The sequence below is a fragment of the Myotis brandtii genome, unplaced genomic scaffold, assembly GCF_000412655.1.
Source record: "Myotis brandtii unplaced genomic scaffold, ASM41265v1 scaffold274, whole genome shotgun sequence".
Classification (NCBI taxonomy): Eukaryota; Metazoa; Chordata; class Mammalia; order Chiroptera; family Vespertilionidae; genus Myotis; species Myotis brandtii.
The window spans coordinates 1,825,633-1,840,657 of NW_005360425.1; the positions used below are offsets into that span (position 1 = coordinate 1,825,633).

Genomic DNA, 15,025 nt, shown 5'->3' on the forward strand with positions numbered 1-15,025 from the left:
TTACTCTTTATTTCAGTCAGTGCATGCTTAATTTCTGACTGGTCCTTTTCCTTTTTTTTTTTTGGCATTCTCACTAAGATCCTTGAAAGTCTCACTAAGTTCCTCAGAGGTTTCTAGAAGATTCTTGAGAAACCTTATAACTGTGGTTTTGAACTCTATATCCAGTATTTTGCTTTCTTCCATTTCTTTCACTTGTGACATGTTTCTTTGTCTTCGCATTTTGGATGCTTCCCTGTGTTTGTTTCTATGTACTGGGTAGCTGCTAAGTCTCCTTGAGTTGATAATGGCCTTGTGTGGTAGGTGTCCTATAGGGCCCAGTGGCTTGGCCTCCCCAATCACCTGAGGTGGACACTCTTGGTGCACCCCTTTGTGGGCTGTGTGCACAGTCTTGTTGTAGGTAAGCCTTGATTGCTGTTGGTATCACTGGGAGGAATTGACCTCCAGGCCAATTGGCCGTGAGGACCAGTTGTGTCTACAATGGGAGAATTTCTGTGTTGGAGACACCCTTATGGGGCAGGACTTGCTTCAATGGGGCTTTGGTGCTCACTGAGTCTGCCCCCTGAGTGTGTCTCTTATGGATGTGAAGAGTTGTAATCTGGATGGTCTCACTCTGACCACTGGGTACACTGGCTCTTGGATCTCTATAAGGAGGTGCAAAGTCACCCACTGCCTGAGGCCACCCAGCAGGAACTACAGAGAGATCTGCAGATTCCTCCTCTTTGTTTGGGGTTTGGAGGTGCCCAAATGAGGCACAGCTGTGAAGCAATGCGGGCTGCCTACGAGCCTTAGGCCTTCTTTTGGAAGCTTTGGGGTTCTCTGACCCAGCTGCAGTTTGACACGTTTTTAGGTGGAGAAAGGCCAGGCCATTCATAGGCAAAAGCCTCTGCGCATAGCTTGGGTGGGGTTGTAAATTGGGTGGGGTGGGGTCTCAGGGAATCACCAGGGCAGAGCAAATAGCAATGGCTGCCAATCTGCTCTGCCTCAGAGAGGTCCCAGGGTCTCTCTGTCCCGCAGCCCCGTGCAGGGACAATGACCACTGCAAGCACCTCGGCGAGAAAGCCGCCCTCACATTCCGGCCTGATGCCAGACAGTCCAGTTTCTCTCCATATGAGTCTGGGTCCCCAGATTCTCATCCAGAACTGGAGTTCAGAGCAGTCTGGAGCTTTTATCTCCCTCCCGATTGAAAAAGACAACAGCGTACCCAGCTCCAGCCCCTTTCGTGTGTGCCTCCGTACCTCCACATTTCCACACCTCTGCACCTCCTACCAGACTTAATGCGCTTTTCTCTTTCCTTCTAGTTGTAGAATTTCCACTCAGCCAGCCTTCCTGTGGTTCTGGATGATAGTCGTTTTGTCTTTTAGTTGTAGTTTTAATGTGGTTGTGCGCGGCAGCAAGTTCAGGTGTTAACCTATGCCGCCATCTTGGTTGTCTCCCTTCTGTATTTTATAATGTGACTATGTATTTTTTTGATGATCAAATTACCTTTATTTCTGAAAATGAGTAAAATGTATCACAGCAAAATTAAAGTATGAAAAAGCACTATTATTTCATAGGCATTGTAGAAGAATTTGATCATATTCAATGATTAAATACTCATACTCATTCCTGATTTTTCAGAATAGCTAGATAGGAATGGTAAGGTGATTTCTTTCTCTTTTTTTTAATTCTTTATTGTTTAAAGCATTACATGAGTCTCCTTTTTCCCCCCATTGACCTCTCCCCTGCCACCTCCTCCCCCAAGCACAAGCCCTCACACCCCCACCCCCACTGTCTGTGTCCATTGGTTTTGCTCATATGCATGCATACAAGTCCTTTGGTTGGTCTCTTACCCCCTCATCCCCGGCCTTCCCTTATACGTTGTACAGTCTGTTCAATGCTTCTATGTCTCTGGTTCTATTTTTGTTCATCAGTTTATGTTGTTCATCATATTCCACAAATGGGTGAGATCATGTGATATTTATCTTTCTCTGACTGGCTTACTTCACTTAGCATAATTTTCTCTAGTTCCATCCATGCTGTTGCAAATGGTAAGAATTCCTTCTTTTTTACAGCAGCATAGAATTCCATTGTGTAGATGTATTTTTATAATTAGGAAGGGGAAGGTGGTATAAATACCTGGGGGGAAATAGGTCTTCTGGTCTGTGTGTAACATAGGCAAGTAGCAGTCTTACTGTCATTTCCAGTGCTCTGCCCCCCATCCTGCTAACCTTATAACAGAGAAATCTAAGATTACTAGTGTCTGTGTCCCCTTGGGAAAGGGTTCAGTAGAAAAGACTGAGAGAGAGAGAGAGGAGTGTGTCTTATCTTTGGTGTATATTTGGTCTTTGGTTACTCTCACTATGTAAGTTTGGGCAAGTAGCTTAACACTGCTGTGCCTGTATCTTTCTCAAAAAGGTTTGGGTCATATTAATATTTACCTTATTTGGATTGTTGAGAGGACTAAATAACTTAAAATATGTAATACATTAAGAATGGTGCTTGGCACATACTTAGCACTCAATAAAGGTTAGCTAGTTATCATGTGTGGTGGTGATGCTGCTAATAATAGAGAAAAAGAATAATAGTTGGGTATTGTTTGAGGTATTTTTTATAAATTGGACTCATTTGATCTTCGTAAACAACGCTATGAGATACTTACTATTATCCCCATTTTCTACAGGAGGAAACTGTCACATGGCAGTTAAATAACCTCCCATGGTTATAAAGCTGGTAATTAGTAGAGCTAGGATTCAAATCAGGCATTCTGTCTCCAGAGTGGTATACCCCTTCTCACAGTGAAATACCACCTCTTTAATAGCAGTAGTGATAGTTTTATTATGGCCAGATTGTTAAAGGCCTTTGACCCCAAATTACTAGGTATATTTCTGCACCTAGAAAATCAAATGTTTCTTTAAAAGTAGGAATAGGGCCCTAGCCGGCTTGGCTTAGTGGGTAGAGCGTCAGCCTGGGGACTGAAGGTCCCAGGTTCGATCCCGGCCAAGGGCACATGCCTGGGTTGCGGGCTCGATTCCCAGTAGGGGATGTGCAGGAGGCAGCCGATCAATGATTCTCTCTCATAATTGATGTTTCTATCTCTCTCTCCTTCTCCCTTCTTCTCTGAAATCAATAAAGAAATATATTTTTTTTAAAAAGTAGGAATAGGGAAAAACTAAGTTAAATTTAATGATTACTGGCACCTGATGTTTAGTTTATGCCAGTCCTCCATTTGTTTGCTTCTCTTTTAGTTTTGCTCTAAATACTACTGATAATATAGGGTATCCCAAAAATATATATATATATTAGTACACACTTTGAATAATTATAAAGGCAGTGTTTATTTGGATACATTTTATGTTTATTTACTAGCGATCAGCTGTTAAAGCATGTATACATTTTTTGGGACACCTTGTAGATTAGAGATCATCTATATATATAAAAGGCTAATATGCTAAGTGTCCCCTCGGGAGTTTGACCGGAAGACCAGGAATTCAATTGCTCGCTCTGGTGTGCACTGACCACCAGGGGGCAGCGTGGAACATGATGGGTGACCAGTGGTGGCTGGGCACTGAGGGAGCGAGGAGAGGAGGAGGCAGGGGAAATGATGCTGTGGCAAGTGGGTGGCGAGGGAAGAAAGACATAGGGAGGCAGGGAACCTAATCGGTCCTGATCACCGGCCAGGCCTAGGGACCCTACCCATGCATGAATTTCGTGTACTGGGCCTCTAGTTATAAATGAGGAAACAGAGGCACAGTTAAGTAAAATACCATGATCGCACAACTAGAAACTGGTAGAGCAGTGATGTGAACACAAGCATTCTGCTACCTCTCTAAATAGAGTAAAACTTGCCCTAACTGGTTTGGCTCAGTGGATAGAGTGTTGGCCTGCGGACTGAAGGGGCCCAGGTTCGATTCCAGTCAAGGGCACGTGCCTGGGTTGCGGGCACATCCCCAGTAGGCGGTGTGCAGGAGGCAGCTGATAGATGCTTCTCTCTCATCGATGTTTCTAACTCTCTATCCCTCTCCCTTCCTCTCTGTAAAGAAATCAATAAAATGTATTAAATAAATAGAGTAAAACTTTTTACATGTATTAATTAAATTTATGTGTAATGAATCAGCATAATTTAGTAGATTATGAACTGTTTTCTTTGTTTTGTGCTTGGTAGAGGCTAACTGGTTGGTCTACATGGCTGTGACTCAAGCCACTACCTCACATGGCAGAAATAATGTTAGTTCATGATTTCAAATGTGTTAGGTATAAGGAGGTGGAGGTGAGTATATATATGTATTTGAAAGTGTTTTAATAGGAGCCTTTCATTATTTTGAACCATTTCATTCACATATCTACTTAGGGAGAATCATGTTTCCTTATAAAATACTGAAACTGCTAGTATAAAATAAAAGGAGAAGGGCCTTTGCACTCGTTTCTGTGTTTGACTCCCAATTCTGCCCTTTATTGTATGCTAGTGAGCAAATTATTTTATAGTCCTGAGCCTTAGTTTCCCCAAACAAAGGGGAATAGTGCCTAACTGGCAGAATTACCAGGCTTAGAAATAATGTATGTAAAGTACCCAACATAAAAATGGTTAACAAATGGTGATTATTGTTGATGTTGTTTTCAGCATTCTTTCTCTCTAAAAATACAGTGTTCAACAAGGAAAGAGCTAATTTTCATAAATTACACATTAGAGAGTACCGGCTATGCACAGGTATCATAAATTAGAGCACTTAACGTAACTTGAAAAAAAAAATTTTTAGGTCTTCCACCCATACTGGGATCCACTACCACCAGCTAAGCATATAGTAGAGACTAATAACTCTTTGTTGTTTATCATCTCTCACTCTCAGCAACATTTAAGAATAGGAACCAGGACTAGAATAAGGTCTGCTCTTAATGCCTGCTTACGTAATATATCAAGTTGAAAGTAGTGAATTGTGGGATCACCCTATATATTTATACATTTTTAAAAGTGCCTTCAGACACATTGTTTACATTTGTCTTTTTTGTTTAAACTTTGACCAAACAAATCCAGGTTGGAAGAAGTGGCAATATCCCAGCTGGAACAACAGTTGATACAGACATTACACACCCATATGAGTTTGATTTTTACCTCTGTAGTCATGCTGGAATACAGGTAAGCCTACACTTTGGATGAAATGTTTTAATTCAGGAACTCCCATTAATATGTATATATTTTTTTAATGTCAGGAAAAGGGAAAGTAACCTTTTATGCACTCCAAATTGTTTCCGCATGAAATTAGATGAAATTTTCAGTAGGTAAATGTCTTCCCCTTTCTTACTTTAAGAGGGACTTACGTCTATTTAATTCAGTGCTTCTTAAACATCCCAGCAGCACAGAGTGAATCTGTATTCCTAGATGTCTGAGAGAATGTAGCCCAAAACTGTTTTAGGCTGCTGGCAATTGATTAAAGTAGAAATTTCAAGAAGATGTACCTTACTGTATAGCTGTATCTTAAAGCTTTATATATATATATACATCTCACATACACTAACCCCAGTTTCATTCTTACAGCTTTAAAATTCTTGTCCCACTCATTTATCTATGTTCTTATACCTGCTCCTCTTTACAATCAATGTTGTACGTTTTCATGGAGGGTAGTTAAAAATAAAGTTAAAAGGACCTTCTAGAAATAAAAATCTATATTATTAGAGTACATATTTACCATGTATACCAAGAAACACTACTGCTGTAAATACCACAGAGGAGAAAAAAGGATTTCTCTGTTCAATAAATTTTGGAAATAAATAAGATTTTTTTACTTTAGAACTTTTGGATATTACTGATAATGCAAATGAATCTTCAAGACAGGAATATTTCCCCAATGTACTTAACCAAAAACTTTAATTCTCCTTATAGCCCAATTTCTGATGATTTTATTTATACATTACCTGCCTCATCTCTGGAATGTGTCTTATTCATTACTGTGTGCCTGGCACTTTATACAGGACATGGCATATAGTGAGCGATTACCTAATATTGAATGTGTGTGAATGTATAATACATTATATAGGCATTATAAACCTGTAATTTGGGGGGTATATTTGATAATAATTTGAGTTTTATCCCCAAAATCTTGCACAGTGTCTAACAAACAAATATTTGTTAAAGTATGAGCTAATCTTTCTCCTTTACACCTTTGCCACTGCCCTTTCCTTAGTTCATACCTTCATTATCTCACACCAGAATTATTGCAACAGCCTCCTAACTGCTCTTTTTGCTTTCAGTCTCTTCCTGTTTCTAATCCATCCTCCATATTATTGCTGATGTTACTTTTAGAAAACCCCAATCTCATCACACCTAAAAACTGTAAAAAAAAAATAAAAATAATGCTTTCGCTGCAATTCTTAAGCATGTCATTCAGTCTGATTCCAAATGTTCTTTTCATCTTCATCTTTTTCCCTTCCTGTGCCAGACTCTGTTCATACTGGTCTGGTAGCCATTCCCCAAATACACCAGGAATTATTATGCCCCCCGTGCATTCTAGTGTCTCCTCACTAACCTCAACATAAAGGCCAAATCCCACTCATTCCCCACTTGGTGAAGAATCAGGCTTACTTCCACAATCACTTGCCTTGGTATTCTCATACAGGATTGAGTGCCACGTCTTATAGCCACTTATTACTTGTTTTATAATTGTCGATGCTCTGTCTCCTCTAGTCCTTTACAAATTATGTTTTCCAAAAGACAGGAAATGTTTTACTTTGTTTTTCTTTGAGTCCGTATTACCTAACATAGTAACTAATACATAAAAGCTCAAGTAAATGTTCTGGTGTTTTTACTGTGGTAAAATATACATAACATACAATTAGCATTTTAATCATATTTAAGTATACAATTCCAGTGCATTAATTACATTCACATTGTTATGCAGCTCTATCACCATCTATCTGAAGAATTTTTTCATCTTTCCTGACAGTGTGTCCCTATTAAACACTAACTCCTCATTCCCCCTTTCTCCAGCCTCACCATTCTTCTTTCTATCTCCATGAATTTGACTACTCCAGGTACCTTATATCAGTGAATCATATAATATTTGTCTTTTTGTAACTGGTGTATTTCATTTAACATAATGTCATCAAGGTTCATCCATGTTGTAGTATGTGTCAGACTTTTCTTCCTTTTTAAGCCTGAATAATAATATTCCATTAAATGTATATACCACATATTGTTTATCCATTCATCTATTAATGGACACTTGGGTTGCTTCCATCTTTAGGCTAATGCTGCTTTTGAACATAGGTGTATAATAACTGTTCAAGTCCCTGCTTTCACTTTTTTTGGATGTACACCCAGAACCAACTAAATGTTTTTTTAAATCCATTATTAAATTAGAATATGTTTTACTGTTGTAGAAAGCTGACTTTTTGTATAACTTCGTCTATGCTAAATATTTATTTAAAAGTTTAGAAATCAACAGAATATGTCATTGCCTTCTCTATAGGGTACCAGCCGTCCTTCACACTACCATGTTTTATGGGATGATAACTGCTTTACTGCAGATGAACTTCAGCTGCTAACTTACCAGCTCTGCCACACCTATGTGCGCTGTACACGATCTGTTTCTATACCTGCACCAGCGTATTATGCTCACCTGGTGGCATTCAGAGCCAGATATCATCTCGTAGACAAAGAACATGACAGGTAATATAAAAGCGTAACAAATACAGATTTTTACCCAAATTCACATATGGCCTACATATTAGGATTTTCTTGGGACATTTCTTTGTTTCCATGTAAATATGTGGTTCCATATAAGTATGTGGCTCTCTATTTGCCATAAAGAACTGCCATTTAGAATTAAAGTTCCATGACCTACTAGAGGAGTCAGTGGTCATATGAAAAGCAGTGATAGTCAGAACTGACTGCCCGAGATAAGGGTTCCCATTAAAATGTGCAGTCTAGGCTTATTAGTAATAGAATGATACAGTGACTTACTTGCTTTATCAGATTAACTCAAGTGAAAGATTGTTGATGATAAAAGTGATATATAACAACAAAATTATAGGATGTCTTGGATTTGCTTCTAAATAATCCTGAGCAAGTGAGAGAAGTAAAATTGACCATGAGTTAATTATTGAAGCTGGGTGATAGACATGTAAGATTATACCAGCCTCTATTCCTAAAAATATTTGTGAAATTTTCTACAACAAATAATAGTGTTCAGAATTATTACATCAGGATAGGGTTTGTTTGTGTGTTCATTGCCAATTCTCTTACAGTGCTGAAGGAAGTCACGTTTCAGGACAGAGCAATGGGCGAGATCCACAAGCTCTTGCCAAGGCTGTACAGATTCACCAAGATACCTTACGCACAATGTACTTTGCTTAAAAAGTCCGAGAATATTCTCTGAGATGAACAATTGAAAGATGAATTGACATACACCGTATGTTTCCAGTGGAGTCCATTGAGTGGGAATGCCTCCAGCCATACAGAAACCAACACTGTGGGGACCAGGGTCTGATTTTTATGTTGATACAAGGAAGATTGTTTACTTTGTCAAGGGACACAGCACCATTATGCAATATGAAACCAGCCAACTGCTTTTTTGTGCGGTCTCCTGTAGGAAGTATCGCCATTGTTTTGTTTTCACTTTCTTGTAGTGTAACCCTTTTAATGCCTTTACCTCAAGTTGCTTGGCAGCACAACTATCTTTGCAAAAAAAAAAAAAAGGAAAAGAAAGAAAGAAAAGGTGAATAATGGTTTTAAAAAAACACACCTACATGAATAATCAGTGATTGTTCACAATTATGTGTGCAACAAAATTAATGTGCATTCGTGTATTCTTGTAAAGTATCTGTGTATACTTTAAGTGTATACATGTATACTTCATATGCATATATATCTGGATCTGCATTGATAATAGATATATATGTTCTTTGTATATATTTTATAGTTCATTCCATTGGGAAATTTCTTTCCCTTTTATTATCCTCTCACCACCACTTTTATTTCTTGCTCCACCTCCCTTGCCTCATCATCTACATTTTTTTTCCTTAATGCTACCAGTGATACTCAAATGTTCATGTATCTGGTTCATTTGAATATGAAGCATGGCAAACTAGACTTTTATTTTTATTTTGCACACCTACTCCTGTCTCTTGATTCATACACAATTCTGAGTCCTCAACTCTTGATATTGCTTTCTTAAGAAGCAAAATTATTGTGTGTGTGTGTGTGTGTGTGTGTGTGTGTGTGTTTTTATGAGAGTCTGTGTCTGTCCCCTCCTGCTCTGAACTTATATTTGCCATTTGTGCAATGTATACATAAGCAGTAGCAACCTAAACTGTTCTTTCTTCTCTAGTGAGTTTGTTAAAGCTGCTATAAATATAAAACCCTGTCAGAAGTTATAACTCTTTCTATGAGTGATAAGTATTCTCCTTCTGTTTCTATGTGTTATACATGGAAATTTTTGAAGCTTTTACAAAGAGTAAATATTTTAAATGATTGAAACTCTGTAGGGTGAGGCCTCTGAAATTGGATGGAGAAAAAGAAGGGGTTGAGGTTTTTTAAAAAATATTTTTTTTGCTATTTTACTTGCTGCCTCTCATACATTAATGTGATTTCCATATATATATTTTTATATATATATGTGTGTGTATATATATAAACATATATGTATGTATTTTGAAGCATAGCTTCCTTTTCTTTTATATTTATTAGAATAGTGCTTTAATAATTATAGAACTGTATTGGCAACATCTTTTATAGAAATATAATCATGTTTATTTTAAGAACTGACAATTTGTTTTTGCTATCTTTTAGTGCAATAAGCAGTTTTAAAGGAAAGCTGTTTGACATCTTTACCACAGATAGTGGGAGAAGCAGGCACATACATGATTTTAAAAGAGCAAAGTAATACAGCCTTAATTTCAGAAGGAAAGTTTTGTAATTTTCAAGTCTAAAGCATGTCTTTAAAAATCATAATGAAAATGAAGGAAATTAATATCCTAAATGAATCTGACCTTAAATATTAAAAATAAAATTGAACTTTAATTAAGAAATGATCATGAATAGATTAGGATTTAGAAGGTATTTAAATTCTTTGGAGATAAATCATGTTTATTGAAGAATCATACTGCTTAGGTGCCCATTTTCATTTATTAAAATGAATCAGGAAAATGTGATACTTTTTTTAAAATTTTGCTATTTTATCACGTGTAACTTTCCTTTTAAAATTAGGGTTATGGTAACAAAGGAAGTTAGGGCTTGGATTATTTTAAATGAGTTAAATCACTGAAAGTGGGGGAAAGTTTTGCAAAACTTTTGTTTTATTGATTTCACTTTAAGATATTAAAAAGTACCATTAAGCTGTCAAAACCAAGTTCACCAGTAACATTGGTTTCAGGGGAGCTTTGCACTTTGTAACACATGAAATCTGCATTTTAATTTTTTTTGCACTGGTTTAGAGTATAAATATTACAGATTGTTTTCAATGGGCATTGTTGTTAACCTTTCAAAATTCCATCTGTTTATGAAAACGAATGGATTAGCTCTATAGTTTCTCCCTTACCTGTAATCTACTTTTAATTGCCAATTTACTGTATTTTGAGCCTAAAATCTGAGCCCATGTCCTCCAATAGCTATGAAATCTTTTGTCCCTCTACCAGAAAACTAAGAAAGTACTGTATTTTGTATGTTTATTATATTGAAGTGTCTGAAATGCAATTTACAACACTGTTTCAAAGCTCTTTACACGAGGTAATATTTGTATAGTATATACATTTTTTCTCCCAACCCTCCCTGCTCTCCTCCAAAAAATTCCTATAAAGCAAGGTGTTTGGGGGTTTTTACATTGAAATTTTACTAAATATAGTAGTCAGGAACATGGGCAAGAGAAGAAAATAGTGTTTTCTAGATGGTAAAAACTTGATTGTTGTGTGCTTGCTCGGTATGAGAAAACATCTTCATTTATCAATGGGAGTTACACAGATTCATGTGGGAAACTTTAGGGCCCAGGGAAGAACTGTGTTCTATTCCTATTTCCTGCTTTACCTAATTTTCAGTTACTTAATTTCACTTGCGCTAGAGTGAAGCCCATAATTTAAATCTATTTGGAAGGACTTTTACAAAGGGAAAAAATTTTTTTTAATATAAACCTTTACCTTTGAAGTGAGTTCTTTTTTAGGGTTTCTTACAGTTTCAACATTAATAGTTTAAGGTTGGTTAACTTGAAAAAGTATGTATAGTATATTTTTACTTTGCTTACTATGCTTACTAACAAATTAGTATGTCAAACTTAATTACAAGAAACCTTGTACTTAAGAGTTTTAAGATAGAAGACTAAGAGACAAATAACTTTTTGATTTTTGTTTTAATTATTGCATTTCTGGTGTAGAATTCCTGATCTTTTTCATTTTTTGAAGAAGGTTGTTCGAATTTAATGGCCATGAAACTGAACAGTGACCTTTCTGTTCCTGCCCTTGCTCACTAACTATATGATGAATGCTGTTTTCTGTGATGTAGGAGTGACTTCAAAATGTCAGTGCCAGCAACTGGTATAATTGATTTTCATGTGAAGAAAAGTTGGGAGTTTAATTATACTCTGGATAGCAAATGAGTCTGTGTAAATTGCTGTTACATGTTATTATATTACAGTAGCAAGTTACTGGCATTGAGGACCATACATTTATAATACTGTAGCTGCTATATTTATTTAAGTAGAGTCTGACAGTTACTGCACTAAACAATAAGGAGATGAGCAAGTTTCAAGGCTAGTGTTAGACCCCCTCCCCCACTCTCTTTTTTTTTTTTTCTAAATAAGATTAAGAACATGAAATATCATGATAACAAAGGGTGCTGCCATTTTAGTTTCAATTTAATATCAGGACACTACTTTTTTAATTTATCTTTATTTGTTGAAAGTATTACAGATGTCTCCTTTTTTCCCCATTGATCCCCTCTAGCCGAAACATGGATTTTTACTTTAGCATTTTGAAAAAAGGGTACCTCAACCTCCTCAGTACTGGTTTTGGCATATTTTCACAGAAATAAAGATGCCCTTTATTTTTTTCTTAATACTTTACCTTTTAACAAAAGGTTTCTCAGAAAAAAAAATTTTCTTCTATGGAAAGCTTCCTATTTGTAACCTATTAATTTATTTAAGAGCGTCTAGAAGGGATTCTAGTAGGAATGTACTGGGTGTTCTGGAAGGCACATGATAAAGATTCATCTCTTCCTTCTAGCTTAGGGACTCCTGACCTTCTACTAGTAAAGTCCTATACTAGTTTTCCAAACTAGGTTCTCTGATGACCCACCACTGCCTAATGTTTACTTTTATATTTATCCTAAAATGGATTTTAGTATGCTAGACATCATGACAGACCTAAGGTATGTCTAGGGAAATAAAAGCCGGGTTGTCATTAAGTAGAAGTGACTGACAAAGGATCTGGGTGTTTAAAGAAAAGGTGAACACTCAGAGTGGCAGTAATAGATCTGAAGTAATTAGATGGATTATAAGCTAGGAATTAGAGACTGTCATTCAAGGAATGTGGTGAGTTTCACATGCTGACATGAATTTACCAGGGGTGATGATTTTTATGAAAGCAATGAAGCCAGCCACTTGGATTTAGCTAGAATATTTTGTAGTCTTGCTATGTCAAACTTGATAGTAATGTTTTGCCAAGAAGTTTAACACAGCTCTGCATAATTTTTATTCAGTATCATAAAACCGGAGTTAAATATTTGCTTAACTCATCATCTTAGATGTTTCCCTATTGAATACTTTTTAAAGACAGTTTGCCTGAACAGTAACTTGCTACTTAAATTACCTTTTATGAGTTATCAGTCAAGATTCATTGGCCCAGCATCTTCATTTTGGCTTTTTATCCCTATGAAGTTTTAATCCTTTTCATTCTTTTTGAGAATTCATGGTTGTTTTAAAGCTACAATCATAATAGCTGGGAGACTATATCAGGTGAGGCCTTCCTAAGTGGCAGTCTAACCTTGACTCTAGACTCTGTCTTTATTTTCCTGTTTCCCTCCCATTTAATCATATAAAGCACTTTTGTGATTCTATAGGAGTCAACAGATAAGCCAAGAAAAATTGGTAAAATCAGTACTACAAAATGTGAAAGTCAGAATTTTCTCCAAAAAAATCTTGTTGCTTATACTAAGAAAATTCTTGATCAGTGGCACTGTTAGAAATTATACTGTGATTAGTGAAACCTAAGCTGACTCCCAGGAAGAATAACATCTCCCCTCCTCCTCCTCTTTGTCATATATCTATAAATACCACAAAGGAAAAATATTTTTACATTTTCCTACTTTTAAAAACGGTACATTTCAGTTTACAAGTTCCCATGTCAGTTAAAATAATTTCTTTTTAACTAAGATATTATTGTCAAGGCTTGTACTAATATCTACTACTAGTTGAATTTTATTTTTATTTACCCATCAAAGATAGTACTCTAGATTTTTACATTGTTGATTAAGCCTCAAGAATCTTTTGCTCTTAAGGTATGTAAGTTAAAGGTTCTAATTGAATTAAAGATAGATAATAAATATAATATGGATGATTGAGATTTACCAATGAGAAACCTGTTGAAATATCAGATAACAAACAGTGTGACAAAATTAAAATCCTATCTAATCATATACCCAGCCATTGGTCTTTCTTCCTTTCTGTAATCAATGTCTGAAGTATCCAAAATTTAATGTTGTATCTAGGGTAAAACAAAGGTATTCTTTGGGGTGAACACTGTATTAAATTTTTTAATCATTTTTTTTTAAAGCAAGGCGGTTCTTAGAAAGTGCCTTTTCAGAAGATGGTGCTATAGATTTTTATTTTTCAACTAGCATGAGGCTAAAACTTTTAAAAATAAATATTTTAGAACTCCAAGAGTGTGACAATTTCATATAAATGTTATATGTTGTCCTGAATCTGGTCCAAGGGAATGAAGTAAAACGTTTATTCAGTAAAGTATCTAGGTAAATGCTCACCAAATATATTTTGTAAGTTTGAAAATAAACTTTAAATGCTTTTATTTCTCAGCTGTGTTGAAGGTAATCTGTAAGGCACATAAAACAGCAAATCTGCTTAACTTTTTAACAAGAATATGGGTGAAGTAGCAAGTGCCCAAAGGGAAAGGAATTACATGTCATAGGCTATCTTTTCTTTTTCCCCCCAGCATAGACTGACCCTTTTGTAAATATCTATTGGCCACCATTTCTAAATATTTTTTATTAAAGAAGACTGCTTATAAAGGGACAGCCAAGTCATGGAAATCATTATAAGAGAAAAAGTAAAATGATCATGTCTCTATATTTAGGGAAGTTTTCTGTTTTAGGAATCAAGATTAAGTTACTCTCTTTTTTCTAGCATGGGGGAACTAAGAAAAATGATGGCAGTCCATCTAAAAGGGTATGATCAGTTCATTAGATACAGAACGTGCAAAATTGGGCTTTGGGGGAAATAAGTAAAAGGAAGGATAATAGCGGGACCATTCACACTTATTAGAAATTTGGTAATCTACCAGAAAGCAATTTTCCCCCAGACTAGGAACAGTAAACAGCAGTAAATGATCCCTAACCAGTTCTTGCTCATGAATTTGGTGAGCATTTCTCCAAAAAGGAGTAGACTGAAAACAAAAAAAACTACACCTCAGTAACCTTCAATGCTGCATTATGTAATAATGATAGTAAAATTATATTGTTTGTTTGGAGTGTTCTGTCTGTTTGCAAATATGCATGCACATTAAACTTCATTTTTATAATGTCTTAATAGCAATTATGAGTTTATTTTTTTAATATTAATTATTCTAATGTTTATATTTATTGGCAATTTGTGTGCAACTTTCATATTTTGCTTAGATGTTAAGGTATTTTATTTTTATAAATATGTCTAGCTTTTCTTCTTCCTTTGTAATATTATTAGCAAAGATTAAGATGGAATGTTAATATACCAACCAAACTACTAATTCTATAAAGTCTAGAATTTGGATTTTTACCAATAAACCATTAACACTATTTTCTAACTTAGAATTATTCAATGTTGTTTATATAATGGGCATTAAAGACTGTCTTTAGACA

The 15,025-nt window shown here is 35.9% G+C and overlaps 1 protein-coding gene across 3 annotated transcripts in view; it reads left to right on the forward strand.

Moving 5' to 3' along the window:
* Positions 1-14,962, forward strand: part of AGO3 (argonaute RISC catalytic component 3) — a 96,339-nt gene extending 81,377 nt beyond the window's left edge. For all 3 annotated transcript variants that reach the window (XM_005868582.2, XM_005868583.2, XM_014541535.1), the window contains 3 exons: positions 5,009-5,110; positions 7,440-7,639; positions 8,218-14,962. In XM_005868582.2, coding sequence (XP_005868644.1) covers positions 5,009-5,110; positions 7,440-7,639; positions 8,218-8,326 — 411 coding nt within the window. In that variant the 3' untranslated portion in view covers positions 8,327-14,962. The remainder of the gene's footprint in view (positions 1-5,008; positions 5,111-7,439; positions 7,640-8,217) is intronic.
* Positions 14,963-15,025: the final 63 nt, after the last annotated feature.